The sequence below is a fragment of the Silurus meridionalis genome, chromosome 23, assembly GCF_014805685.1.
Source record: "Silurus meridionalis isolate SWU-2019-XX chromosome 23, ASM1480568v1, whole genome shotgun sequence".
In the NCBI taxonomy this organism is placed as follows: domain Eukaryota; kingdom Metazoa; phylum Chordata; class Actinopteri; order Siluriformes; family Siluridae; genus Silurus; species Silurus meridionalis.
This window is the reverse complement of record NC_060906.1, coordinates 16,683,590-16,709,642: the sequence shown is the minus strand read 5'-3', so window position 1 is coordinate 16,709,642 and position 26,053 is coordinate 16,683,590. Positions and strand designations below refer to the sequence as shown.

The 26,053-nt window shown below is 36.6% G+C and overlaps 1 protein-coding gene across 2 annotated transcripts in view; it reads left to right on the top strand.

The window, feature by feature from the left end:
- Window positions 1-26,053, top strand: part of fndc1 (fibronectin type III domain containing 1) — a 40,488-nt gene that overhangs the window by 5,701 nt on the left and 8,734 nt on the right. The window contains exons 2-16 of one of the 2 annotated variants that reach the window (XM_046836908.1): window positions 4,664-4,858; window positions 5,024-5,110; window positions 6,015-6,083; window positions 12,088-12,294; window positions 12,490-12,576; window positions 13,368-13,488; window positions 13,637-13,824; window positions 15,482-15,589; window positions 15,845-16,033; window positions 17,133-19,217; window positions 19,312-19,427; window positions 19,608-19,719; window positions 19,809-20,201; window positions 22,021-22,161; window positions 24,907-25,143. In XM_046836908.1, coding sequence (XP_046692864.1) covers window positions 4,664-4,858; window positions 5,024-5,110; window positions 6,015-6,083; window positions 12,088-12,294; window positions 12,490-12,576; window positions 13,368-13,488; window positions 13,637-13,824; window positions 15,482-15,589; window positions 15,845-16,033; window positions 17,133-19,217; window positions 19,312-19,427; window positions 19,608-19,719; window positions 19,809-20,201; window positions 22,021-22,161; window positions 24,907-25,143 — 4,335 coding nt within the window. The remainder of the gene's footprint in view (window positions 1-4,663; window positions 4,859-5,023; window positions 5,111-6,014; window positions 6,084-12,087; window positions 12,295-12,489; window positions 12,577-13,367; window positions 13,489-13,636; window positions 13,825-15,481; window positions 15,590-15,844; window positions 16,034-17,132; window positions 19,218-19,311; window positions 19,428-19,607; window positions 19,720-19,808; window positions 20,202-22,020; window positions 22,162-24,906; window positions 25,144-26,053) is intronic. The other variant, XM_046836909.1, reaches the window with a different exon arrangement.

The following is a 26,053-nucleotide window of genomic DNA, read 5'->3' as shown; positions in this document are numbered from 1 at the left end:
AGCTGGGATTTTAACTCTTGTCAGTATTAGGGAAAAGATAAACTGATCAAAGTACAGAGATATCGTTTAGAAAAAACTGTTCAAGAGAGCTTAGAATCTTTCAACACTACAATGACACACATATCCAAGACAATTCCTCAGCTATGGTACAAGTCTGGAAATGTCTCAGAGTGGCCCAGCTGGAATCTGGTACTTTAACACAGCTTAAGCCCTCTGAAGAGAAATGAAAATAGTGGTACAATGACACTCCTTATTTAAACAAATAGAGCTTGAGAAAACCTGACTGGGACCAGCTTAAAACATCATACTTTATACCTTCCTTCACTGCCAACGTTCTTGAACAAAGTACTAAGTAATGAGTCTGAATACTTGTGTAAATATGATATTTCACTTTCTTGTTTTAATTACATTTACATAACTCGTTAGAATTGTGTATTTTTGCAGAGCAGATCGATGAGGGGAAAATAAAAGATTTATCTGAATCAATTAGAGAGGCTGCCGTGTAACAGGAAAATATGAAAAGGTCAGATTACTTTCTGAAGTCGCTGTGTATATAGTTGAATCAGAAGACAAATCACACCTGCTACACCATGTGTTTTGTGTTTTCCTGCTATAAAATATCTAATCCAGCTAATAATGGGTTACTGTATAATTACAATTTTGTTATACTTCATTGTTTTCTAGTGAATGATGATGTCTATTATAAGTGAAGAGTAAATTATGTGATGTGATGTATATTATAAATGTATATCATTGCAGTGTATATTATTGTTGAAATAATAACAAGGAGCATATTAACAAAGTCTTTGTGTGGGGTTCAGTACAGTGGTAATGCATAAATTTCACATACTTCATTGACACTCTGGCACTCTGGCAGGTGCTTGCCCTGCAGCTTTTTCCATTAGATTTTATTTAAAATGTTGTGGATACAACTGACACTATGATGGCAGACACAATCAAAGTCACACATTACAGGTTATACCCTAACCTGTGATCTAATTAAATGCTGATAGTCAGTAAACTTTTATGGCTTTTTCTGAAGGAATTGGGGGGGACAAACTCTTTCTTTTTCTCTCCTAGAAATATGAATTTCCTACGTCATATATGTAGGTGGCCGAAGGAGAGAAGAAGGTATGAGGGTGTGGAGGTATAAACTGGAACCAACTTGCCCAGCAGCCTGGTCCATTTGTGTATTGCATACCTTATGCATATTATATACACCATGTGTATTCACCAGTCATGTAAAGAGGATTTTAGAAATGAATGAGCATAAAGCATTAATAATATAACGCCTGCAAACATCATTACAGTACCTTCTCCTATAGTTTAAAAATTACACAACTCACACTACCTTTACTAGAGATTTGGCCTATATTAAGCTCAACTCATTTGCTGTCCATTAGAGTTTTATTCGTATTGAAATTATGATGCTTTGCTTCCACCTCATAAATTGTTTCTTTGAGGTGAAAATTCTCTTGTTTAGTTTTATAGAGCTCAGACTAATCCAGTAGTGATCAAATTTATGAAAGCTTTTAAAAAATAAAAATTTTGCCTGAAGAAATACCATGAACTTGTGTTTATTGTATTGCCAGAAGGAGTTTTCATAGTGTACAGCAGCTCTTGATTTTAATTTCCATTAATATATATGTTATATGTTATATATATGGATGGTGATCTCTGTTATATTTGTCAAGCTGATGATGTAGAGGGTAAACATTTTTTGTAAAAAAAAAAAAAAAGCCCGCTTTTTTATCTTAATAAAGGTGACATCATGAGATATCTGCATTAGCTTTGTGTCTGGTGCTTGTTAAGTATTCCTTGGCAAGAAATCCTACCTTCAATTACACTCCAAATTGCCGAGGTTGATTTAACAGCTATGAAAGTGTCAAGTTCTGTGATACATTTTTTTCCATAACAATAAAACCCAGACATTCAGAAACGAGAAGTTTAAAAAGTATTTTCCAATAAACAGAGTACAAAAGCACACAGCAGAACATTACATAAACATCATGTCCTGGCAACATCCTTGTTCACGTGTGCTTTTTAAAGCCACTCCTTAACTGAGCAGATGGGTTTCTTATTTCTTTAGATGAGCAAATGCACCAAAACTGTAGTTTAGCAATGCTCAAGTTGCACAGAATGTACACTGAATACATGATATGTATAGTGAATAAGTTTTGTAATATTGAAATACTTGAGGCCACTTCTCTTTGTCAGGACTATGGTCAGGCACTACATTCCCCATCAGCTTTTTCACCTAACAGGGCCATGTCACGTTTGCCCACCTGATTCTCATTGTCTCATAACACTTGCATATAGACTGACTGTTTGCAGCACCGCTTGCCTCTTTTTGTTATCTTCTTTTTGTTTATGCTGGTTTTTGTACATTTGTTCCACTGTTCATGTCTTGATCTTTCTTTCCTTCTTTCTTTCCTTTAATTTTCATCATGCTCGTTTTGAACATTTCCACTTTATTACATATTTTTGCACTTGTATTCGCTTCCCTCGTAGTACATGACACTCTTCATCTTGAGCCCCAAATCCACCAAAAAAATGTGCATTATAAACATTTAACACATTATTTTTATTGAATTTGCATTTAACACTTGAGGGAAGCCCTTATTCAAAGACACTTACTGAAGTGATTTGTTGAAAATATATTCTTAAGCTAATACAAATAGGTCAGGCCTGAAACCACTGATTAATTCCTGTTCAAGAGGAATTACAGTAGTAATAAATTGGTATATGAGTGTGACATATACCATGCTGCAAAATCCTTGCATTCACATTAGTGCAAGTTGTACAACTTGAAACTAGTACAAATGAGTTCATGTACAGTAATAGGCAGTGAATAGGAGGTGATACTAAGCATAAAGGTCATAGCATAAGTCAGCCACAATTTCTGTACTCTTGCAAATGATCTGAAGGCACATGTTTCACTTATTTTATGACTTATGGCAGGTTTTTTTTATATGAGAGGAAGAGCAAGTTTCTACTCTTGTAGTCTTGTTGCCTGGTGCTTCTTTAATAATGACAGAATTAAAGGTTAATGAAAGATGTCTATGTTACTGGAATGTCCTGTCATTAATGTTGAGTTGAAGTGGTCTAATAGTACATTGTGACCTTACATAATGCAACACAAGGTTAAAATATGACAATACGAGTTGTAAAAATGTGCGATATTGGCATACATCTAATGAAGTTGCATAATTTGAACACCAGAGGACTCAATTTGTACTACCCAGAGAGTTAAAATACTGTATATACAGAACATGCTGCTCACATCATCGTGTCCTTTCACAAACTTATAAAGTGTCCCGAAATTCTGATCTGAGCTCCAGATCAGAATGGCTGACAGTTGACAGCTTTTAAAAACCAGCCCTATGCTCCTCTGACTTACTGAGTATGAGAAAGAAGAACCAGAATCCAGGCATTTTAACCATCTTTGAGCTCTAATTCTATCTATAATGACACATTGTGTAGTACTATGAAGCTCATTAGGTTTCAGTTAATCATTTTTTAATTTTTAGGTCATAGACCTTTCATTTAATAGATACATGAAGATTTTGGAAAATTTATATATTTATTTGTGTTTTTAAGATGATGAACCTTTAGTACATTTTGTCATTTGTCATTTGTAATCTTAGTTTAAGTTTAATACAAAATATATATTGTTTTGCATTGTTTAGGATGCATGTAAAACAAAATACATACAGTACACCAATCAGGCATAACCTTATGGCCACCTGCCTAATATTGTGTTGGTCCCCCTTTTTGCTGCTAAAACAGCTCTGACCCTTCGAGCATTAACATAATTAACTTCTTCAGCAATTTGAGCAATTATCTACAGTTGCTCGTCTGTTGGATCGGATCACATAGACCAGCCTTTGCTCCCCGCATGCATTAATGAGCCTCTGCCGGTTCACCACTGTTCCTTTATTGAATCACTTGTGATATATACTGACCACCGCAGACGGGGAACATCCCACAAGAGCTTCAGTTTTGTAGATGCTCTGACCCAGTCGTCTAGACATCGCAATTTGGCTCTTGTCGAACTTGCTCAAATCCTTATGCTTGCCTATTTTATCTGCATAAAACACATCAACTTTGAGTACTAAATGTTCACTTGCTGCCTAATAATATTCCACCCACTAACAGGTGCCATGATGAAGAGATAATCAGTGTTATTCACTTCACCTGATATAACGTTATAATGTTATAATGTTATGCCTGGATGGTGTATATAAAAAGAAAAAAAAATGAGGAAAAATAAAAACAAGAGTTTTATAAATTTTTCTGCCATTCCTCCAATTCAAATTTTGTTCAAAATATTGTTGACTTGTGAGTCTATTGTTATTCAAATTGAATCTTTAATTAAGATAAAATAAGAAATTTCCCCACTGTGGGACGAATAAAGGTATATCTTATCTTAAGTTGTGTCAAAACAATATAAAAGCTGTTTTGGAGTATTAAACCCATGTGAAATTTAATTAGCACATTTCACATTCCTAGTGTAATCTTTTGGCAACACTTTGGAGCTTGGCTTTCATTATATGCTAAGCAGATCATTATTGCTCTCACCAATTCACATAAATAAACATAATAAATCTTTTTATTGACAGCATTGGTAATTAGGCAGTCATTTTGTTTTGGTCTCTCCTAGCATTTAAACCACTCCATCCACGCAATGTGAAGCTAACGTCAGTGGAGAAGGGCTTAAAGGTGACATGGGACCCACCTAATGAGTTGGATGGTCGTCCAGTGGATCGATACAGTATCGGCTATGGCAAATCCATGCGGTCTTTGCGAGTCATCAAAGTGGACAAGGACCGCCGCTCCGAGGTACTAGAGGATGTAGGTAAGGTGGCTAGATGTTACATTACTGGCTGTAAATTTGACAGTCAGTAGTCACGCAAAGATGTAAATGAAATGCAAGTGTTAAATGCATGAGAACAGCATGCATCTGTCTAATTTGCACGGTGTGTGTGTGTGTGTGTGTGGTTGTGTGGTGCGTGTGTGTTAGAGCCTGGAGTCCTGCACTTTCTCAAGATCAGTTCTGAGAATGAGGAGGGAATGAGTAAACCAGTCTACAGAGCAGAAACTCCAGGAGGTATGTTTGTGTGAGTGTGTGTGTGTGTTTTATGTGTATGCATGTGAAAGTATGAGAGAGCTTTCCATTGTTTACTATTACTGCTGTTATAGGTCTTGTTTTTATCAGAAAAGCTATGACGTTTTTGTGCATGTTTAATTGACTGCATTCTGGAACTCACAAAAATACATTCGGTTTTTTTTAATAGTCAATGTATCGCGAGTCTGTTATATGAACGTTTTTACACATCCGAGTGACTACACTGATATATCACCATTTTTAATATTCCATGGTTAATCAACATTTCAGCAGAGTCCTAATGTGGCTAAATGTAGTTTTTGATCTTTTACATAAAAAATATTTATAACTTTATTGCCTCCCTGCTTATTCTTAATCTGCCTTTAATACTAGAGTGGGTGACTAATAAAATGACACACACTTGAGCATGCTACAGAATAAAATCAGTTCAGTCTGCATTTCTAATTATTCCATTCTCCTCTATTATTGGCTGTCCTCAGAATTTGGAATTGCACTCCTCCATAAAAAGCCAATAGCCAAGCTTTGTTGTCAGACCCGAAGCCGAAATCAAGGCCTTGTGTTGTGGCAGCTTGTCACCCATCCAATGCATGCCACATAAATCTCAAAATTATTTCCTCTCCTTCCTCTGACAAACAAGATCCATGTGCAGAGCTCCATTTGAACACTCATAGACCAGACACAATAAATAAGTACACAATTAACTGCTGTGTGCAGGCCGTAAATTTCTCAATCGAAACATTTTTAATTTCATAGTTCAAGTTTGGATGAATGTTAGACAGTATACTCTCATAGTTTGTGAGTTTAACTCTGGACATAATTGGAACATAATAACTCAGCATTGTTGTAAATGAAACTGAAAAGAATGGATTTTCTTTTCTCATTACAGGTGGGGAGTGGGTAAAACTTGATGGTTTTGCTGTTGAAGGTGGCTCTTCTGCAAACGGCTCCTCACCAGGTAGGATTTTATACAATCTACTCATTATTTTCAATACCTTATGTCAGTTCTGCAAAGAAAATTGCACTTTTAAGTAAGATATTTAGTAGATGTGAGAGGCAATGACATAGGAAGGAAACATGCATCAGACTATAAACTGTTTATCCAGTATCTTTCACCAACTGTGGCATAAAGAAACCACACCATAATTAATTCTGGGAAAAATATGAAGTTTTCCAGATTACAGAATTCAGTGTTTTCACTGCAGCAGAGTTTTGATCTGGTGAATTGTTGGGGTTGGGCAAGAAATGCGTTTGGAATCTTTTTGGAATGTATTTCCCTCCAGATAGAGAAAGGTATGTTTGGCTGGAGGACAGATACTGCCCTACATAATATATATCTTATATATATATATATATATATATATATATATATATATATATATATATATATATATATATAATCTTAGACGATCATAATACTTATAGATTCATACTCATCACAAACACAGAAAGCACACTGAAATCTTGCAGAATTTTATTTTGTAGGAGTGAAAATAACAGCCATCTACAGCTATGGTTTTTCACATGATATTATATATGTGATAACAATTGATTTATAGCTTAGCTTGTATAAGATATAACTGTGGTCAAATGGGCAACTTGTATACTTTTAGCTACAAAATATGGTGGTTTATTAGCTCATAGTTTCATTTTTACACTTTGTGGACAAAGCATTTTACTGCATGTTGTACTCTGTATGTATGTGTATGTGACAAATAAAATTTGATTTGATTTGATTTGAAGTATACGAACACCAGGCCATTACACCAATATGTGTCTTTTTTTTAAAACCATGAGCATTAACACTAAGTTGGCCCTTCATCTACTTTTCTGGAACTCTTTTCACTAGATGTCTGGGCCTTGGGATTTGTTTCAGTCACATTTCACATTCACATTTCAGTCACAGAAGCATTAGTAATGTCAGCTGAGAAGGTCTGGTGTGTATTCTGTGTTCCAGTTCAACCAAAGGTGTTGAGTAGCATAATATACAGATTTTACATCAGTAATGCTTTTCCCCAGGGAGGGATAGTGCTTTGAGAGATGTGCCAGAGCACATGGGCAGCAACGTGAGCATGGACACTATTGTACTGCATTTCTGAAGATTTTCTTATATGGGTTCAATACAATAATATTCCAAATTTCCATTTACTTGGCACCTAATATCAAACTGTATACTTTGCAAATGCAATGTTTGTAGTGAACATCATTGCTTAATGCCACTGCTTAATACATTTTAATTTGATTTGATCATTATGTGACTGCCACCACAATCACATACTAAATACTAATACTAAAGTATTTTGATATTAACTATGCCAAAAAGCTCTGTAGTAAAATGTCTCTGAATTGGTGGCTATAGAAGGCCAAAACTTCCAGATGCTGTAAATAATGTTTTCTGTGCAAACATCATTTACTATATTTCTTTGGCCCTAGAGATAAACATATTAGTTTCACAGTTTCAGCATTTTATTAAGCTGGCTTGTTTTAATCTAAACTGTAAGAGTTTTACCTTTTTCATGGTAAATGGAAGGAATTTGTCTAAATAAACCAAATGACAGTAGTTTCCTTTACTCCCAGGAGTAAATGAGGTAAAAGAGAATCAAAACAGAAGGTTGTAGTAGCACTATGGGTGCTTTGTCAGATAGAGTTACTGCTTTTAGTCTCCAAATACCTTTGGAATTGTATGAAGGCAGCAATAAATACACTTCTATTGCACTTAGTATATTATTACTCCCTTTTTTTTGGGATATTTAGCATCTCTTAGTGGATACATTTGCTACAGCAGGATCCAATTATGTCAGATTATTTAGACTTAAAAGATAAAGCAAAGCTTAGAGAAAAGATAAAGCGATAACATTGAAAAAGACTGAGTTAAAAGAGATTGTTCTGCATCTGATTGACGTCTGTGGCATTGGCATTGCCTTAGCATTCCTAATATGCTGACTCAGTACTGTTTTAGATTTGTCTTGGAAATGCCATGGTGTTGCCATAACATTGCACTCTAATCTCTGTCTAGCTGGGAGCAAGTAAGAGATATACGTAAGTTAATGTCTGTCTGTGTCAGAGTGCATTGGGTTCACTTAATTTTTGAAATGCAATGTTTTAAAATCATTTTATAAAAAAAAAAAAAAAAATCTTTAATATTTTCCAGTATTTTAAATGAATACAATAATAATTCAGAAATCCCTAAAATAATCAATGGATTCCTTTCCTTAGCCATTAACTAATGACAGACATGAACTGAAATAGGAAATGGGTTAGTTTGTGTTTTATCAAATTGGAAACTGAAAACATCAGTTGTGTGATGTATTTACCAAGTTACGTGTTGCTTAACTATTGGCGAATATGACATGTAGGAATTCTAAATTGGTCCTTTCAGTAAAACCAGGTGTGAACACACGCTGAGAGCGAGGCCCTGTGAAGTCAGCTAAGTTCACATATAGCTGGACTCTGTCAGCTGCTCTTGCCCCTAGAGATGGCCAGTTCATCCAGCACCTGCCAGAAAGCAAGAAGGAATGCAGTGAGGTGCATACTATAAAAGCCCTTACAAAGGGGGAAGAGTATGTCATTGGGGAAAGTAAGAAACAAAGAAACAGATGGCAAGAGAGGGAGAGGCTTTTACTCTATACTGAATGATGTGTGAGCCCGGTTTAACTGCATTGCCTAAATACTTGTCTTTAAAGGAGAAGAGTACGGGTGATATCGTTCATCTTCAGTAACCAATTTATCGTGGTCAGGGTCGTGGTGCATCTGGAGTCAAGCCCAGAAGTAGTATATATGAGGACGCCAGTCGATCATAGGGCAACATCTACAAACATTTACAAACTCACTTACCCGTAGAGACAACGTAATGTATCCAATCCATCTACTGCCCTGTTTTTGAAAGTGGAAAGAAACTAAAGAACCCACATGAAATCCAAATGGACAGGGAGAATATGTAACTTGAGCTCTAGGAACCTTGGAGCTGTGAAGTGTCAGTGCTACCTACTGCACATCATGCCACTCTTAAGGGTAATAGTTACTAAAACAACTGGCCCTAGATAATTTCAAAATACGCTATTCAAGTGTCTTTCAAAAAAGTATAGACTCTTTCTTTACTTTAGTACAATATTATTTTTATGGGTCTAGTAATGTACCTTCAGCAACTGTGCCAGAGTGAATATGTTGAAATGTTGCCTATTAGAAAGTGAGACAGAATGGAAAAATGGTCCAGAATTAAACCAAAGTCCTCTAGCTAGTATGAACAGAATGATTTCAACTCACATTCATCTCTCTCTCTCTTTCTCTCTATCTATCTTTCTCTATTTCTCACTTCATCTCTCTCACACACAATTTTTCCTTCTCTTCTTCCAGACCTGTTTCTCCAACGAGAACCCATTCACCCCAATTGAAGCGATAGCTCATACATTTTTGTCCTTTCTTAATGTACTATGTTTCTGATACTTACTGTACAAAAAGTATAAATGATGATTTTAATAGATAATGTAGTTGGCATAGAAAAATAATAATGAGAAGATGAAGAAGAAGTAGATATAGAAAACTTTCTAAAACAGCTGAAAGGAGACTCCATCATGTAGTTCAGTAGTGCAGAGAAAACACTAAATGATCCAGAGAAAAAGCACTCAATGACAAAATTTTGTCCGCTTCTGACCAATCCAAAATGTCTCTTCATAACAGTCAGCCTAATGTTGCTTGAGGAACCCTTGATTAAGATGTATTATTTTGATTACAAGCTGCAATCAACCCTCAAAATGCAGTGACACTGTGTATACTGATAAACGGACACAAGACTGCAGTCTATCATCTGTGACTGATTACTGAGGAAGACAGAGGAAAAGCCCAGGGGGATGTTATTCATTACACTGTCTGTGATTTTTAGACTGCACCGCATTGAGAAGAGAGAGCAAAAAGTAGGACACAGAAGAGAAATGGGAGAGAAATTCATTCTTTGACAGAAAGAGAGGAAAAACTGCCTGGCTGTCTGCTGGCCAAGTTCAGTCATATGGGGAATAACACTAAAAAAAACAACAAAAAGGAAGTGAGGGAGCAGAGGAGTGTGTGGTCCTGAATGGCTATAAGCATTGGATAAGCATGAATTACTAAACTCTCTCTACATTCTGCAAACTTTTTATCTTAGACTAATGATCACATTTGTTTGCTTCAAGTATTAATAAACATTTTTAAGCCAAAGTATGACATACACAGGCAAATCGATGCCACATTAAAAACAATCTAACAACAGATCAGCTACAGAAAGTCACGAAGGTCTTAAAGTTAATGAATAACATCGTATAAATGGTCTTTATCCTAAATTGTTGTCTTTATGTTCTTATAACAGACTGATTTATGTCATTTCTGAGGAATGAAACATTTGAGTTTAAAAAGTTGAAAGACTCATTATGTATTTACACACCAATTATTTACCCAGGTGCATCTGAATAAATTAGAATGCCGTGGAAAAGTTCATTTATTTCAGTAATTCAACTCAAATTGTGAAACTCGTATATTAAAAAAAATTCAATGCACAAAGACTGAAGTAATTTAAGTCTTTGGTTTTAATTGTGATGATTTTGGCTCACATTTAACAAAAACACAACAATTGACCTCATCTCAAAAAATCACCATATGGTGACCAATCAGTTAATTAACTCAAAACAAATGCAAAGGTTTCCTGAGCCTTAAAAATTGTCTCTCAGTTTGGTTCACTAGGCTACACAATCATGGGGAAGACTGCTGATCTGACAGTTGTCCAGAAGACAATCATTGACACCCTTCACAAGGAGGGTAAGCCACAAACATCTATTACCAAAGAAGCTGCTATTCACCGAGTGCTGTATCCAAGCATGTTAAGAGAAAGTTGAGTGGAAGGAAGAAAAAGATGCACAGCCAACCGAGTAAAATCAATTCAAGAATTTGGATGAACTTCACAAGGAATGGACTGAGGCTGGGGTCAAGGCATCAAGAGCCACCACACATAGACGTGTCAAGGAATTTGGCCACAGTTGTTGTATTCCTCTTGTTAAGCCATTCCTGAACCACAGACAATGTCAGAGGCGCCTTACCTAGGCTAAAGAGAAGAAGAACTGGACTGTTGCCCAGTGGTCCAAAGTCCTCTTTTCAGATGGGAGCAAGTTTTGTATTTCATTTGGAAACCAAGGTCCTATAGTCGGGAGAAAGGGTGGAAATGCTTATAGCCCAAGTTGCTTGAAGTCCAGTGTTAATTTTCCAAAGTCTGTGATGATTTGGGGTGCAATGTCATCTGCTGGTGTTGGTCCACTGTGTTTTTGAAAACCAAAGTCACTGCACCTGTTTACCAAGAAATTTTAGAGAACTTCATGCTTCCTTCTGCTGACCAGCTTTATGGAGATGCTGATTTCATTTAGCACCAAAAGTTGGTTAGCAAATTCACCAGACCTGAACCCCATAGAGATTATATGGAGTATTGTCAAGAGGAAAACAAGAAACAAGAAACCGAAAAATGCAGATGAGCTTAAGCCCACTGTCAAAGAAACCTGGGCTTCCACACCACCTCAGCAGTGCCACAGACTGATCACCTCCATGCCACGTCGAATTGAGGCAATAATTAAAGCAAAAGGAGCCCCTACCAAGTATTAAGTACATATACAATAAAATAACATACTTTCCAGAAGGCCAACAGTTCACTAAAAATGTTTTTTATTGGTCTTATGAAGTATTCACATTTTTTGAGATAGTGAATATTGTTGAGTTTTTGTTAAATGTGAGCCAAAATCATCACACTTAAAAGAACCAAAGACTTAAACTACTTCAGTCTGTGTGCATTGAATTTATTTATTACACAACTTTCACAATTTCAGCTAAATTACTGAAATAAAGTATATAAAAAAATATTTCTTTTTCTGTGTATAATTTTCTTTGTTTCTTCTTATTTGACTCAAATAAAGCAAAACAAGAACTCTAATGCCAGCATTGTCTCTTGTTAGGTAGGAGGTCACCTGAACTCTCCTCTAGGATAAGCACTCGCCCTACAAATCTAAGACCAACAGTGTTACGTCAGAGGGCCCCTCAGTCTTCCGCAGGACCTGAGGCTCCACAAAGAGGAGGACACCTGCCTATCCGGTCTCAAAGCAAACCTAGGGTGGACCTCAGTCAGCCCCAAGCTGACCAGCGCAATGCTAAACCTAAACTAGGTGAAGACAAGAGGCATCTTCTGAAAACAATACCTTTATTACTAGATTTAGATTTTCCTCTAGCAGCTTGTATGCTTTGAGAGTAAACTAGTATGGTTTGCAAACAATATAGTATTCAAATGCATGTTCAGTTTGTGAATAGCATGCTGTATATAATGATACATGGATGTATCTGATATTTTCCTCTATTCGTAGCATCTGAGTCCATCTATGTGGTGTCACTGCAGGGACAGAAGAACGTGCCAGCAAGCAAGATTGTCCATACAGAAATACCTCCTCCAGGTAGAGTTGTTACTGTAGCTCAGTATAAGAAAGTTATATCTGGCATTAATTTTGTAAATCGCTTAACTACTTGAACATCACTGGTGGATACGTCCCTGTTGTGTAATTTCTTTCCCAAATGTCTGGTATTATACTATAAATACAGTTTTCCAAAATCCTAATAGTACATTTGCTTAAATGTGGTCAACAACATATCTGGCAGCAACATATACAGACTTGATAAATTAACATTCAGGTTCATTTGCACTAACACTTTCATCTGCTACATAAGAGTAATAATAAAAATACAGGTAGAGTCCAGGTTTACTGTACTCACTGCTTTTTCAATATATAAATATAATATAAATATATAAATGGCCCATTACCTATGTATAAAAAGCTAGTATTAAGATAGCAATAGCATTAAATATTACTGACCGAGCTAGTAATAGTAATTAAGCTAACATTGGATAAGTCATTGGATAAGTCTATGTTTAGCAATCGTTTAAAAAAAATCAAATTCATACGTGTCTCCGAATTTGAAATTAATTTTCAGTAAATTAAAATGTGCATATCTTCACAATAAAGTTTTTCAACTTGTAATTTTTAAACTTCAAAGTCACACAGTCCTGGACATTTATGGAGATCATAATAATCAAGGTCATGACACTGCATAAGTAACACACGCTTTTACATAAGTATTTTTAAATGCTCAAAGCCCTGTGCATTTAATGCTGATATACTGTAATGATATGACACTGTAGCCTGTCTTTTGGGAAATCAAGTATTTAATTATTAAACATGTTTATCAGAGCAAGAAGATGTAGAGGAGGTGGAAGACATCACAGTGAGGATTCTGTCTCCCCAGTCTGTAGCAATCACATGGGTGGATCCACTTGTCAAGAAACAGAAAAGTATTCCTGAAGGTACCAGGTAAGAAACGTGTCAGGTGGGTTTTGGAATAACTTGACTGATGCATAGTTTACATTACTTTGTATTATAAGGGAGAGTGTCTAATGAGAAAGTACGGAATAATTTAAGATGGATATTTGCTGTCATAATAAATGTCACTTTCTTGTAGGCAATATACTGTGAGGTATAGGGAGAAGGGAGAGTCTGCTCGCTGGGAATTTAAGGAGACCTTACAGAGGCGACTTGTGATTGAGAGACTCTCTGCTGATGGAATGTATGAATTCTCTGTTCGAATCACTCAGGGAGACCAGCATGGAAAATGGAGTGTATCCGTATTCCAACGGACTCCTGAGTCAGGTATGGATTAACCAGGATCTTTATTATGAAAAAGCACCAATTACATATCAGCTGTTTGATATATGGTTGATTTTTTGCAAGGCAACTTATGTGTAACATACAGACACACAAACACACACTCAACGCTCTTAAGACTAAGGAGCTCATCGTGGACTTTCGGAAATCTAACAGCAGGAGACATTTCCCAGTCTACATCAATAGAACTGAGGTAGAGCAAGTCTCCAGCTTTAAATTCTTGGCAGTTCACTTCTGAGGGAGTCTCAAGAAAGCTCATCTGTCCCCAGAGATTCTAATGAGTTTTTACCCCTGCATCATCAAGAGCATCCTGACCAACTCCATCACTGTATGGTATGGAGGCTCCACTGTGTGTGGTTTAAATCGCCTGACGCATCACTGGCACCCAACTACTTGCCATTGAACACCTTCACCACAGTAAATGTCTGTGCAGAGCTCACAACATCATCAAGGACTCCTCACATCCCAGTCACAAACTGTTTAACCTCCTTCCATCACGAAGGAGATACAGGAACATACGCACCAGAACCAGCAGGTTCAGGGACAGCTTTTTTCCATCCACCATCATGAACTCTACATTACACCATTAGATCACTGTAAAAACACTGTATATAACTTCTGTACAATTAAAATGCAATGTACATATTAAATACTGTATTTTTTATATACTCCTCATCCTCTACACATAATGTGCTTTACATACAGCTGCACTATTTTATTTACGTGTGTCTATATATACCTTACTGTACATTCTGCCTAATATTTCACATTCACAGTGTATGTATGTATATATATATATATATATATATATATATATATATATATATATATATATATATATATATATATATATATATAGTGGACTTGTTTATCCAACTTTTTTTATGCATTTTCCAGCATTTTTAATGCCATAACCTTATAACCTTCTACTGGTTGTTCCTTTATAACAGTGTCTGCACATTTTTTTCTATGCCATAGCCTTAGAACCATTTACTTCTCAACAATGTCCACACATCTCTGTACTGCTATAGCTTTTAATTTATTAATTGTACAAATGTTTACATATATATATATATATATATATATATATATATATATATATATATATATATATATATATATATATATATATATATATGTGTTACAGCATGTACATATGCTACATATTTATCTGCTCTATTTGCACGATTGCTACTTTTTGCACTTCTGGTAGATGCCAGACTGCATTTCTTTGCTGTGTACCAGTACTATGCAATGACAATAAAGATCTATCTATCTATCTATCTATCTATCTATCTATCTATCTATCTATCTATCTATCTATCTATCTATCTATCTATCTATCTATCTATCTATCACATACTCCTGCCAACACATAAATACAATTTAAAAAGTTTGATCTCAGAGTTATGACATAACGTCCTCTGTGTAATGCATCATTAATGTGTTTCTGCTTGCCTGCTTGGAAAACTATTAATGATGTTACTTTCTTTAATAAAAAAACTTTAATTTTGTTATTTCCAAATAAAAAATCATAAGGAACACTTCAAGTTCCAGAGTAAAATCTCTGTATTGCTCCTTCTCTTTGGCCATGTATACTTTTCTTCAATTAAGACCTTTCATCTTGCATCTAACTCAACAGCACCCTCTGGCCCTCCTGAGAACTTCGAGGTGACACCACTTAGAGGGAAGGGCACAGCGGTCACTGCTACATGGGATCCACCTGAAGAACCCAATGGTAAACTCAGAGGTGAGACGTACAGTGACTTCTGTTTATAATATAATACTTTTGTTTAGGTTTAGTCTGTGATGAGTATAGCCAGCCTTCTAAAGGAAATGGCTGTGAAAAGTTATACTAGTATTTTTACAAGCTACGAATAAAAATAAATAAAATTTCCTAGTTTTACATGTTGTATTGGTAAAAGTCCTGTTTTCTTTTAGTCAATTAATCCTGTCAAAATATAAAAGATCATTTGTATTTTTCTGTGTTTTTGTTATTTTCCAGAATATATACTGTCCTATGCTCCAGCTCTGAAACCCTTTGGAGCAAAGTCATTAACATACCGTGGTAGTGTTACCTCAGCCACCATTGATGGGCTGACACCTGGGGAACGATACATCTTTAAAATTCGTGCATCTAACAGGAAAGGGCAAGGACCACAATCTAAAGCCTTGAGTGTTGCAATGCCAGGATGTAAGTAAAAAAATAATCTCCTTCTGATTACCGTATTTTTCGGACTATAAGCCGCTACTTTTTTCCCACGTTTTGAACCCCGCGGCTTAAACAACGAAGCGGCTAATTTATTAATTTTTCCTGGGTTTTTCCCGGTTTCACAAACTTCAAGCCAAAAAACAGACCCATAACATTGGACTATTGAAATTTTCGAACGGAAACGAAAAAACGCACCTCACCTGTGTTCTGAGCTGCACGGCATCGGCACGGCAATTTTTAAACGCACAGCGATGCCAAAAGATAAACTCCCAAGAGAAGTAGTTGTGAAAGGAAGGAGGAAGACAGTGAACAATGACTTTCTTAGTAGGCTACTGTTTAGATACAAGCCGTTGTAACGTGTTGAGTCTGGGTGAAGGGAGAGCTCGCTAACTCCAGTTGCAACAGAAATCATATAAGCACAGACAGGTTTCCAAAACGCGTGGTTTTTTATTTTTCTTTGCAACAGCGTTACGGGTTGCAATGTCCATCATGATTATTCTGCTAAAAGCAAAGGGATATACTAAGGTTTGGTGTGTTCAAAAGTCACATCAATATTTACAGTGGAAAGTACAGCAGGCTTTCTTAGGCTATTAAAATGACTTGTGTCTAAAATCTAGCATCTGGATTGGATTTTTTTTTAATTTTTTAAAAATGTGTATTTATTTGCCTTTAATGACAAATGTGGAGACTGTGGGGTTTTAATTTTTTATTTATTAATTTAAGATGTCATACTGCAATAAAATATAATATAAAACCACAGGTACTATAAGACGAGATGAAAGTTAAAAATGAGGTTTAAATTAATAAACTATATACTCTTCTATATACTATAAACTTGTAAATTACAGTGCACAGTGCCTACTGAACTGAGCTTCATGAAATTCTACCATGTGCATGCACTGTAGACATTTCATGTTCATTTTATTCACATTTATCAGTTAATAAATAAAATAATTACAATGCTATAATTTTGTGTTCATCTTTAAGAAACAACATTTTGTTAAATATAATTTTAAGAAGATATAGTTTATTTTATACGTTTATTATTATCATGTAAAATGTTTGTACTCTTTGTTGCCAGCCAGTAGTACTGCCTCACGACATTCCATCCAGTCCAAAAGCCCCTCCAGAACATCTGCATCTGATTCCTTAGAAGATCAGGATACAGAACACACGAAAGAATCTGATACCCATACCACCACTTCTCCACCCACAAACAAGAAGTCTCGCCCTCTTTCTCAAACACGGTCTTATCACAGCATTTTTTCATCTTTAAGGGGCTCTGTCAGGAATTCAGGTACCAACTCTAGGACAACTGTCAGCCGTGATAAAGAACATGAAGAGGAGACACCAACAGACACTCCCAAAGAAGATGAAGAAACGGCAAATGAAGCTGTAGAAGATACGCAACCTGAAAATACTAACAATGTTCCATCAAAAACCGAGAATGATGAACAACAGAAAGTTTCAACTGCAGCTAAGGAATCAAACCCTATTCTCAGAGGTTCATTACCCAAAACTCATTCCTTCCCTTCAAAGTCATTGACACCTCGCACACCTTCTGTTGTCAATACCGGGCGTATAAGACGACCACCTTTTAGTACTTCGGGGACACGGTCAAGGTTTCAGAAAGGAACATCTTCCAGTTTACCCAAAAGCCAGGACTCAGTAGTCTCAAAGACAGTCCACACTAGCTTATATCCTGAAGATAAGGTTGGTACTAGTGTAGCAAAATCATTCACCCCATCACCTCAGGAAACTAAGATGGAAACAGAGAGAGAGTCAATATCTTCATCATTGTCAGTGCCATTGTCATCAGCAGGGACAGGTAGAGTGTCAAGCCCAGCAAGTCATGCAAGTAAATCAGGGCTTGGCCCTCTTTATCAGAATGGTAGGAGAATAACGCAAGCTAATGGTCACAGATATCAAACAAGACAAAAAACATCTGTAAGCTCAGCTGCTTTATCACAGCCTTCAACAGTATCAAGTACTGATGAGCAGGATACCCACCCAACCAGCATCTTGGACACAAAACATGACAGTAAAAATGACCACAGAATGAAAGTTAAAAATAAAGACACACCTTCCTCTTTTCAGTATACCACTCATGTTCCCCCTACAATAAAAGTAGAAAAGGCACAGAATCTTGATAACAATAATTATAAAGACAAGACTGTTAACAGTTATTTGCCTTCATCTCAGATTCCTTCTACACAAAGCCCAGGACATGGTTCCTCTGTATCCAATAGAAATTCCAGGATAGTAGTTGGAAGTAGTCAAAGAAAAGATGGCAGGGTCCCCTGGAGCAGGACAGCTTCTTCTGTAGGAGCAGGAAGGCCAATTCTGAGAGGAATGCCAGTTAATCCATCAGTTTCAGGAGAGCATGTCAATGGTAAAATCAAAACATCCCCAACAACCAACACCACTAAACATTTGGTTAACCCTAACCTTGTAAAGCCCACTGTAAACAGCAGGCATGAAACCCCAAGCAATGGACAGACAACTTCCAATGATCACATACACAAAGAAGAAACAGGTTCAAGTAATGATCACAAACATGATTATCTCTCTGAGGTCAGCAAAGAAACCCATGATATTGGAAATAAGAATTCAGAACCAACTGCTTCCTCCAAAACAGTTGTCTCAGATGTTAAAGATATTCAACAGTCTGGTCAAACCTCAGAGGATAGCTCTCATTTATCCTATACAACTCTCAGTAGACTTGGTTTGGGTTCAAATGGAAAGGTTCGTTCTGCTCTGCTGGCCAGTCGACTGAATGAGTTACGGTTGCGTGGTAAATTACAGACAGTACCAAATAAACCACAGGGCTCTGCTGCTAAACAAACATCCATATCACCACCCACTTCAACTGCTTCATCCTCTTCTCCCTCCCAGAACATGGAACACAAAGCTTCAACTGCAGATCAAGACACAGGTGCTAGGCAAAATGCTAATGTTAGATCAACTATGGGATCAGCCTCACATTCATCCCTGAGTAATCCTGCTACCGATCAAAATTCTGGTGGCGATACACCAACTGATATTAAAACCCCCTTAGCAGCTCCAGCTAGAAATCCAGTGGTGAGATCACGCTATCCAAGCAGATCTGACAAACATTTCAGAGGAAAAACCCCAGTCAGCATTCACAAACCTAGTTATGTGCAAGGTAAACTTAATTTAAATTCACAATTATTGTTTAATTAATAGCTACTTTTAATGAACGTGTAAAGTTAGTGTTTTTATTTCATTTGCTTGTGCAGGCAAGAATGGACGACCAAATCTTACAGCTACAAATGGCAAAATTGTATCTACATCAAATGAAAATACAAAAGGAAATGGAGTCAAATATATTACAGGCCCCGATGGAGCCAGATGGGTGTGTTCACTTTAATAATCGTTATAAGGAATGATATTACACATATAACCAGGTTTTAGAAACAACTTTAGGAAAGTCTAAACATTATCTTAAGGGATATCTTTATGTTGTGGCTTAGGTCCTGCCAAGTGTCTTTTTTAATCTTTCTCATGTATTTACAGTGAATGTACCCTCCCTTAGGTTGTAGATCTGGATAAAGGAGTCTTAATGAATGAAGATGGAAAGGTTTTGCAGGACTCTAGAGGGCGGCCCAGGAAAGTAGTCATTGGAGAGGATGGAAAAACAATTTTTGGTATAATTTCTTCTTTCTTCTTATTTTTTAACTTCTTGTTTAACTGTAACATTTGTTAAATAGTTAACATATGATTTGTTTTTCATTAGATGAGCAGGGTACCCCATTAGTAAACCAGGAAGGTATGGCTTTGTTTGGTCATGGTAGGGACAGTCGGCCTGTGGTTAACCCCAAAGATAAGTATCTCACTGTGGGAGGGAAACCAGTAGTGGGCTTGGATCGTCCTATACCCAGTACTACAACACCAACAACCACAACTACCACAACACCTTCAACTACAACTACAACTACAACCACCACCACCACCACCACCACTACCACTACCACCACAACCACTGCTGAACCAACAACAACAGAAATTACAACTCTGGAGTCTACAACTGAAGCTTTGCCAACCTGTCCCCCTGGAACATTTGCTAGGCTGGATAACAATGACATGCCTATTATGGATGCTGATGGAATACTGGACTGCTACACAAGTGGTGAGCTTTTTAAAAGTTTATGCACATTCTCCTGGTCCTTTTAAACATATGCCAAATACTATTGAAAAACCATGTTAATATGGAATTAAAATATGAAAAAATATTTTAATGAAGAAGTGGTCAAATAAATTGAGGTGGTCTTATAGCTGCACATAAAAATATTTTTTTTAAAGTCTTAAGGCATGTTTGTTGAGATGTTCTGATCATTTATTGCCAAAGAAATGGCAATGTTAGGAGAGTTAAAATTAACTCTGTTTGGCTTACCATTCCACATAATTTACTATTAAATAATATGTTTTTAGGAAATAAAAGCCAAATATTCATTTGGATAAGGATTCCGGACTATAAGCCGCTACTTTTTTCCCACGCTTTGAACCCCGCGGATTAAACAATGAAGCGGCTGATTTATGGATTTTTTCCTCGGTTTTTCCCGATTTCACATGCTTCATGATAAAAAACTGAGCCCCATAACATTAGACCAATGAAATTGCCGAACGGTTTGAAGTGAACCAATGAAACTCTTTATATTAATTTAGATGCGCTCCCACTGAATCGGGCTGCACCACATCATAAATATGGATGAGGTTCCTCTGACATTTGACCTGCCGCTCACTCGGACTGTCAACAGGAAATGCGAATCATTCTTCACGCTGAAAACAACCGGCATGAAAAAAACGCACTTCACCTGTGTTCTGAGGTGCACGGCATCGGCAGAAAAGATCCACCGATGGTGATTTTTAAACGCACGACGATGCCAAAAGAAAAACTCCAGGGAGAAATTGTTGTGAAATGAAGGAGGAAGACAGTGAACAATGACTTTCTTGGTAGGCTACTGTTTAGATACAAGCCGTGTAACAGTCTTTCGTTAAAGCCTGTATAAAGTTCATAAGTTTTAATGTAGGCATATAGACATATGCGGCTTATAGACAGGTGCGGCTTATTCATGTTCAAAATAAAAATCTTTGTATAATTCAGTGGGTGTGACTTATATTTGGGTGCGCTTAATAGTCCGGAAATTACGGTATACTGTATATCAATCAGCCATACCTTTTTTAACTACCTGCCTAATATTGTATACAGCCCTAGTCCATAGAAGAATGGATTCCATAAGACCTCAGAAGGTTAACTAGGTATCTGGTACTTGTTAAAAGGAAAAAAAATGCACTTGGTCTTCAAAAATGTGTAGGATGGTGGTGCATGTAACATCCAATAGTATGCCAGGATTAAGATTATTCTGTAGGGCACTGCCCAGAGCATTACACTTCTTCCACAGGCTTGCTTCTATTGTGCATTCTGGTGCCACCAGTTGTACTTTTATGTACGTACCAGATTTATTAGGCACTATGCACTGCATACTGGGAAAACTGGGACTCAGTTTTGTAGCTTTTACCATTTGGCTCCTGCCAAAGTTACTCAGATTATCATTCTTTCCCATTTTTCTAGCCTCCAACACATTAAAATTAAGAACTGACTGTTTACTTGCAAATTTTTGCTAATTGTCTGTAGTTTTAATGACAGTTTATAAGTGTATGCTTCTCTATTCTTAAATGAGAATAATTACTTGCTATTACATCTATATACTAAATATATTTGGGTCATAATGTGTGGCATTATATCATCAAGCAGGTGTGAATACTGTAGATGCAGCACAGTGAATTGAAATCGACTAACAGGAAGAACTTTGCCTGTGTTAAGACCTTAATAAATACCTCAATGGGATAAAAAGAAACAACACAATTACATTACAATAATTATATAAGTACTTAGGTATTCATCTATGCTGTTATGTTAACACTGTCACTGTTCCTTTAACTTACAGATGAGTTTTCAATTGAGACCACCATATTTCCTACCACCACTCAGCTGCCCACTACTATTTATGCCCCTACTACTGATTTCCACACCTTTAACAACAGCCCAATCTCTGAGTTTGATGCTGCTGGCAAAAAACGCTTCACAGGTAAACTATCTTTGTGTATGCATCTCAAAAACTGTCTTCTAGTTTTAAAACCATAATCCTCAATGTTCCTTTTTAATTTAGTTTTATTATAAGATGACATAAGATATGGCTCTCAGCAAGTAATATGAGTCTTTGCCTAAATTTTATTTGCTCTTTAGGTGTGGCTCATTTAAGTTAGTCAGTTATGTAACTGATACATCTGATCCCTCAGCTTCTTTAATGTGGTTCACAAAATATCTATGATTACCTTCACAAACTGAGAGAGAAAATGAGACAGAGGGGTGGAGGGATATAGATTTAGCCCTATAAAGAGCCTTTAATTCTTTTGTTCCAGAAAAGAAAATGTATATGAAATTGGGTTACACTCAGCACTGTGAATGATGGCGGTTGTTTTAATTTAAGTTTAATATATAAATATTTAAAAAAAATATTTTTTTTTTATTTCGTTTCAATATTTCAGGCCCCATTTGTATATTGTTACACATTTGTATATAACATACTTGTGTGTGTATAGATTGATGGATGGATGGATGGATGAATGGATGGATGGATGGATGGATGGATAGATAGATAGATAGATAGATAGATAGATAGATAGATAGATAGATAGATAGATAGATAGATGGATAGATAGATAGATAGATTGATGGATTGATGGATTGGATTTGGTATTTCAATTTGTAAAGTCAATGCTGTGTTTATGGCCTGTGTCCTTTAATTTTAATATTCTGCTCACAGCTGCAGTCTTTTTCTGATTAAGTCTTTTGTACATTGAACCTGTTACAGATGTTGAATGCAGGACGGGAAGTTAGAAAAAGGTAGTGTGATTTTACTGTAAACATTATTCCAGCCAATACTTCCTCTCCAGCACAGTCTGTAGAGATAAAGTATGCTGTTAGCATAACAGCAGCTTGTCTGCTTTGCTCATTTACATTACCCGGCTCAAGCTTTTGATCTGAGGCCAGCTTAAGGCATGTGACTCGTGGTGGAATGGTCAAAGACCTCCTACTTAATGATTTCCTACCTTCTCTGTTTCTGAAGGGTTTTTTTTTTTTTTTTTTGTTCAGAGCTGTGACTTCATTAAAATGTAACTACAGGAAAGAGGCTGAAAAGACAACACAGCCGTCAATAAAATCTTTATATCCAGTCAGAGGATGACAGCTACTGGCCTGTTAATCAACTACTTTGACCAAATTTATTTTAACCTCTTTGGTTCCTTTACATTTCCAAATCCTTTCTCTTTCCAGTAACTGAATGGAAAACAATGCACACAGTTTAAGCCAATATTACGTTATAAATTTAAGGCCCTAAAGTGTCCACAGTTGCTTGGAGTTTAAAAGGTCACCTACAGTGAAAAAGGTGTAAATTTTGTCAGAAAATGGCCCTGACCTGAAGATCCTCTTTTTCTGAACATTAAACCACGTTCTTAAAGTTCACAGTGTCTCATGGCTCCTCTAATGTGCTTTTCTTGGCACCAACTTTACATCAACAGCTTTGTCTGGGAAACGCATACAGAAACACTCTAAAAATGAGCAACATAATAAGCCAGCTCCTTGTTGTTTTACAAAGGAGTCCCACAGTGGTGCTCAGGCCTGCTGGACTGAGAGAGCAAGCACAGATGTCAACACCACAGATACCAGTGGAGCCAGTAGCACCAGTGAAGAACTGATATTGTAACACTTAGAATTCTCTAAAAATCGAAAATTAAATCTGCGTGAGTTGAAAAAAAAAAAAAATAAATAAATATATATATATATATATATATATATATATATATATATATATATATATATATTTTTTTTTTTTTTTTTTAACTAATGGCAGTCGGCCAGGTATTCTCACCCTGGGAAAAACAAAAACATTATAAACTAAAGTTACACTAGAATATGCAACAGTGGACTAGAAAAATGAGGTGTAGGAAATCTGCTCGAACAACCTGACAGTTATGAAAGGGCAAAATTTGATTAATGGAGAGGTTGCTACAATACAGAACAGGACACTCAATACACAATGACCATGGTTGATTATACTGACAGAAAACAAATATGGCTCAGCAAGTAGACTGAGGTACCCTGAGCTGACCCTAAAACACACTGTCAGAAAGAAAGTGTCAATCATTTTCACTCTTTAAAGCTATTAACAGGCCTTTTTAAACCTTCTGGTACATCTATGGGTTTTTTTTTTTGAGCAAATGCAGTTATTCCGAAGCACATTTCCTTATCACACATGAAACAGAGGCATTTGGTTATTGTCTCATAACTCAATGCACTGTGACGTGTGTATGTCTGTAACTGCACATGTTTGTTCTGGTCAGCAAAAGTCTCATGGAGCATTTGATTAGCTCCAGGTGTGTGTCTTGTAACCCAATCAAATTTCTGGAGGTTCTCCCAGCTGTCAGGCTATAGAAATCACAGAACCACAGTGAGCCAGCAATAGAGACAAATTCTACCTAACAGCTACAAAACTGACAACAGATAACAAATAAACAATAGTTTCGAATAACAGCCCCTTCTTGCCCTCAAAACAGACCAGAGAACCACAATGAGTCAGAAGTTTCATTCAGTCACCTCGACTATACCAGGAATGTAGAATATGCGGTCCAACCCCAACTGAAAAAGTATTTTATTTCTCCAGTTATTGCAGAATGTGGAACGCATTAATATAGTGTTCTGCTGATGACTAGACTAAGCGACATTAAAATATTTTGGACTTTCACTTGAGCCCCTATTTGTTTTCTTTTCTCAGCTCCATATGTGAACTACATTCAAAAGGATCCTGGCGCTCCCTGTTCCCTGACCGAAGCTCTAGAGTACCTGCAGGTGGATGTGCTGGCTAATCTTATTGAGAAGGACAGAGTTACACCCAGCCAAAGGCAGCCGCCCAAACACAAGCCACATAACATCACTGTGATTGCCATGGAGGGCTGTCACTCATTTGTTATTCTGGACTGGGCCCGCCCGTTGAAGGATGACATGGTGTCAGGTGTCACTTCTGCTCAAATCTTAAATTGTCCCGCAAATAAAATTTGGATTTGTTTTACATGAAAGTGAAAATGCTTTTTGTATGCCTTTAGGATCATTATCTTTTGTACATTTGGGAGAATCCTTAAAGGCTATGTCAGACTCAACATCGGGGGGGATTAATATCAGGGAAGGAGTGGAACTTGTTTAGGATGCAACGAAGTCTTAACTACCCTTTTTTATTCTTATGTACAATCTACAACACCTCTTTATCCCTCTGGAAGAACCTTTAATTGTTTTTAAATAGAGCATCTTTGGGAAGCTTTAGATTGGTAAATATCTATACAAAATCTAGTGTACTGTATATAAGCACACATTTTTAAATGCAAGTTCATAAACGCCACCATCTAGAACTCTCTGTCTTCCCCCTTTAGAGCCCTTCTAAGAAGTGTAAAAGTATTAAAGTTTCAAGTACTCATTTAGACCCTCTTACAAAAGGCTCTGTGAAAAAGGATCCCACTGTACTGTTTTGCTGGTACCTTTAGGCTGGACAGTATTGTTGTTTCACTTTTAGTTTATAAACATAGCTTTTCCTTTCATGAGTTATAAGACCAGGTAACCCCTTGAGTCACTAAGATTACTGGATTTCCTTGTCAGAATTAATAACTTATTCTCTCTGTGCGCTATAAATATATTCTCTGAATAGAGGAGAAGAGATTTAAAACATCCATGAGACTGCATGATAGCTAAAACAGATTGTTTTCATAAGTCTGTCTTCTCCCCCGAATAGTTTAATTCCACACCATCTCTCTCTCTCTCTATCTCTCTATCTCTCTCTCTCTCTCTCTCTCTCTTCTATTCTATGTTTATTTTTTTGCAACTCTAACTTCTATCTACACTATTGCAATGCTAAACTCAATGTACATGTATTA